A 4,697-nucleotide genomic window follows, 5' to 3' on the forward strand; every position below is an offset into this window, starting at 1 on the left:
GGACCGGGTCCCTGGTGATCTGCAGCGTCAGCTTGGCCTGGAAGTTCTGATTGGACAAACTGTTGGAGCGCTGCGACCTCCCATCACCTAACAGCCGCTCTCTGAGGAGGTCAGACAGGGTGGCAGGTTATTCACAGTGGGACTACAAGAGGCCCCGTCCACTGGGGGCGGATGACAGGAAAGACAGCAGAGGTGTCAAAAGCACACATATACTTCACTTTGGGAGGAAATATGAGGAAGCGGTCACAGAAAGAAGTGCAGAATTTTATCAAGTGACAATAAAAGTACAGGCTCTGGATTGTACTAACACTGTAAGAGCAAGCTGCAGCCATTTGTAAGGCATTCCTGTTCACTGAATCGAGAACATCAAACATTGCTCCTCTTAAATAAATGAAGGGAACTATGGCCAACAGTATTGGTGCTCAGAATCTGACCGTCCTCAGTGTTATCTGGTTCACGTTTAGCTGTGCAGCTGCTGGTTCGCTTTGTTGTAAATCTTATGAGAAAAATGCCTCTTTCACCCATGATGAAGTTTCCCTCTCTTGTATGTTGGGTGTATAGGTAAATAACATATGCAAGTTGAGAAATCAATAATTTAATATTAATGGATCAAAAATCTTCATCATTAGATTTGGTAGTGCTGAAGAGTTTCCAGCCAATGTTGGGCAAAGGTATAGTATGAAGCAGATACAGGTCCAAACAGCATGAGTATCTATCATATATGTTTTACATATAGAGAACACGAGCTTCAACTTTATTGACTTCACTATCTAACAGCAGTGGAGGATTCTCACTTATTAAGTGCCACATCATCCTTTTTATGACGCTGAAAATTGATATGTATTTTATATATCTTGCCTAAACCATGATTCAAGATTATCTAGTAAAAGTGCTCCTGTGACATAACCCGGCATTATTTTTTGTTCGTCATCCAAAGTACCAGAAACATACTGTCAGTGCTTGTGCTGCATTTAAATCTGTCAGTCTTCTCCCTGGGGCGAGCTGTCCTGGTCAGTTGGTCACAACATGCCGAGACCTTTCCCAGGAACAACTGAGACGGAGTTCACTGGGCTCCCTCTGCTACGCCTCCTTAGCCGAGACTGAGAAACCACTCTCCGGACAACAAGGGGGTGAAGGGCTCTTGAAAGCATATTTGTGGTTCACTCTGGGGTGCGTTTATGTGTGAGAGAGGGACGGTCCTGGTTTGAATATGAATCCAACCATGAGCTATGTGTCTTTCCGTATGAGTGTGGGGGGAAGGAGTTATGAGAAGTGTGTTTATACGAGGTTAAGTAATGTAATAACTTAAGTTTAGTATTTGAATATTGAAATAGTACATTTTTATAATGGACAGATTCTCCCATCAACATGTCAACGTCGCATTTCTGATTCGTATGCCGTCGCCCAAGAAGTGTATGTACTCGTAGTCATTGACAAGTGTGTATTTTTTTTTTACTTTGAAAGAAGCATCGTCGATTTTGAAAGGCATCCGTGTCAACTCGTGTTCACTCTGTACCTGCTGAGTGACTCTCGCGTGCGTCGAATTATTGTTCCCACCACCTGCTGAACCCGACTGGCCCTCCGAGCCGGAGACCTGCTCCTACATCGCTCCTTCTCCTCCATTTATCTACGGCGGCAAAGAGAAAGATGGGAATTCATTTCAGCATGCATTGATGAATGCAAAAACATACAAAGAGATGTGGCATACAGAAAAGAAGGGAAAGGGACAAAAATAAATGAAGAAAATGAAAAAAGAAGCTGTTTAAAAGTCTGTTCTGTCTTTCAGACTGTGTAATCAGTTCCAGACTTGTGCTCCACCTAAATTTTGGTTCAGCCTGCTCTGTTTTTGTATGCAGCACATGTAGCCCGCCTTGAATGCAATGAATAATAACATTCGTGGGGAACAAGAGAGGCTGGGAGAGAAATGGGCGGAGTTTAGCCAGGATGACTAATATATGCAAAAATGACCTGATTTTTACCACACACACACACACACACACACACACACACACACACACACACACACACACACACACACACACACACACACACACACACACACACACACACACACACACACACACACACACACACAAACCAACTGCATTATCACACAATCACAAAACACAAAGAATTCAACATCAGTATGCCACAATCTGCATGCTCACTCCAACTCTGCAGCTGTGCATTTTTCCACTAAGCTTTTCTCTTTGTACGGAGGAGAGGTGGGCACACACAATGAATGATCGAGGCCTCAGCTGAGCTCCAGGGAGTCGAAGCTGGTCAGCACTGAATCCAGAACAAAACCTCAAGACTTACAACTCCTTTCAACTGTGTTTTGTTTCTGTCAGCCAATCAATATCCAGTCATTGCAGAGGCTGTCCCAGCCCCGGATTAGTCCGTGACAAGCTTTAATGCATCCTAAAAGTATATTCAAGGACAACAAATACATGTTTGCGTGTTAGCAGATTGATGCAAAATCAAAAGATTATTATTTTGCATAGTAGTAGGAGTCGTCGTAGTACCCATATCATTACTTTCTTGTGTTTCAGATGCTGGTTTGCTTTTCTTTTCTTATATTTGAGCCATTCGTGGATCTACTGGACTCCAAGAGGGAGACAAGCTGACAAGGAGGGTGCAGCAATCCAGACCTGATCAATACAACTAACGATGATGAATGCAGCCCTGAAACCTAATAATCCATACCGAGGCACAGAGAAACTGAGCCAAAAGCTTAGTTTGATCAGCTCTCTGAAATACGGCTCAAACTTTCGCAAGCCAGGACTTTTGTTCAGAGCTTAAAAGACACTGCTTCCTGGCTCTGTGTCATACTTGTTTTAGCATTTTGAAAACATGGCCTTGTCCAGTAAATGAGAACGGTTGAGTCATTACAATGCAATTACGTTTCTGTACCTTAGATTCTGACTCATTTGGAAATAAGATGCACTGCATTACAATCAATGGAGGAGTTTGAGTAGTCTTGCTGCATGTAAATGTGTATTTAGAGCAGACTTAGGCATTACGTGGCAGGTGGGCCACATGTGGGCCTATTTGTCAATTGTAATTATGAATCACATAAAGATGAGTGTGCAATTTCCATCTGTTAATTTCCTCATCCTCGCTGAGTTTAAAATTCTACCAATTGAATCACCATTACCAGTCCAAAAACACAAATATATTCAAGACATTGACTGATGTAGAGCAGAAACAGTAGCTTATCAAATCAATGTGGAACCCTGCTTTTAAATAAAATATAAAATGTGTTTATATTAGCTACAATTGAGTAGAAGCTGTGGCTCGGCCCTCCAATGGAGTCCTCATTTGTCATGTGACTCCCTCCGAAAACATTAACTGCCCACCCTCGACTTGAAGGATGAGCTACTAAATATATACTTTTACAAGAAACAATCAGCATCAGTCGAGTTTCCGCTCAGTCAGATGAAGTAATCAGGGACTGCAGGCCACTGCTGCTGACCGACCTCCCTTAGTAGTAGTGAACTGTGCAGTGTGGGTCTGCCCTTTAAGAGGATTACAGACTTTCGTTCTGCACGAGCCTGCACTTGTCAGGGTGTCACTTTAGCACCTCCTGCTTATCCGGATTGAAACAGATTGACGTGGATGAACAAGGCTGACTGCGACTAGGTAGTGGACAGATGCAAAGAGGAACCAATCATCATTATTTGTACATCTGCCCTTCCACCTGATTATTTAGAGAAATAAATACTAATACTACATTTATATTCGTTAATATTTGAAACTATGTTTGGACTGTAAATACTGCAACATGTTGTGGTAAACGTATCACAACATGTTGCAGACATAATGGTGCGTCAAGTGCAACAGTCACTGAATGAAATGATGGTTTTTGCTGTCATTCCTCTCTCTATCTTTTCTGTCTTTAATTTTCTCTCTCTCTGCCACTGCCTCACCTTCACTGTCCTTGCCGAGTCAGGTCGTCATCTCCAATGACAGTCTCTGTGGACAGCCACCGCCAGTAATTTTTTCTATAGCATGCACACTCTGAAGCACTGGAGCAAGGGGTTTACTATATTTGCTTTCTTACTGAAGTAGCTAGTTAGGCAGATGCTAGGGCAAACATATGCTGAGTGTGTACACCTTCGACAAAGAGATATTTTAATGTGCATTATTTGCCGGTGCTGCGCTTCTAAAAAAAAAGAGGCCAAAAAGGATTCGTTGTATAAGAATCGCACTGGAAAATCAAATGAAACCCACACTTGCAGGGACGAAAATCTTGCCCAGATATTTTAGGCATGCAGCATCGTGTTCCATTTTAAACTAAACACTGCGAGAGCATGACTCACCGTGATGTAGCTTGTCTCTTCAGGACTCCAGAACAGACATACCCCCTGGTCCTCTGAGACATCAGCTCTGTAGCCCCTCCAGGATTGGCTAAAAAGAAGGCGAGAGGGGTCCTTATGATCATCAGGGCCAATCCCAATCTGGTGCGGCCACCTGTGCAGGGCAGAACAACGCTTATCAGGGAGGGCTGTCAGAACCTTTAAACACGGCAGCTATCCACATAACAAGTTTATAAATAGAATTGAGCGTGAAATGTCCAGTTACAAAGTCTGATTAGGATGTGTAAATTGTATATGACATCGGTTTTCAACCCATCAGTAAGTAACTGAGCTATGCTCCAGTGGTTGATATGTTCAGGGTGAAGATGCAAGGATCAG

The 4,697-nt window shown here is 42.9% G+C and overlaps 1 protein-coding gene across 1 annotated transcript in view; it reads right to left on the reverse strand.

Moving 5' to 3' along the window:
- Positions 1–4,370, reverse strand: part of frmpd1b (FERM and PDZ domain containing 1b) — a 17,491-nt gene extending 13,121 nt beyond the window's left edge. Inside the window, exons 1-3 of the mRNA XM_080502090.1 lie at positions 4,323–4,370; positions 1,517–1,627; positions 1–101 (exon numbers count right to left, since the gene is read on the reverse strand). The exon at positions 1–101 is cut by the window's left edge and continues 72 nt beyond it. Coding sequence (XP_080358216.1) covers positions 1–101; positions 1,517–1,623 — 208 coding nt within the window. The 5' untranslated portion in view covers positions 1,624–1,627; positions 4,323–4,370. The remainder of the gene's footprint in view (positions 102–1,516; positions 1,628–4,322) is intronic.
- Between the last annotated feature and the right edge of the window lie 327 nt (positions 4,371–4,697).

This window comes from Blennius ocellaris, assembly GCF_963422515.1.
Source record: "Blennius ocellaris genome assembly, chromosome: 9".
Lineage (NCBI taxonomy): Eukaryota > Metazoa > Chordata > Actinopteri > Blenniiformes > Blenniidae > Blennius > Blennius ocellaris.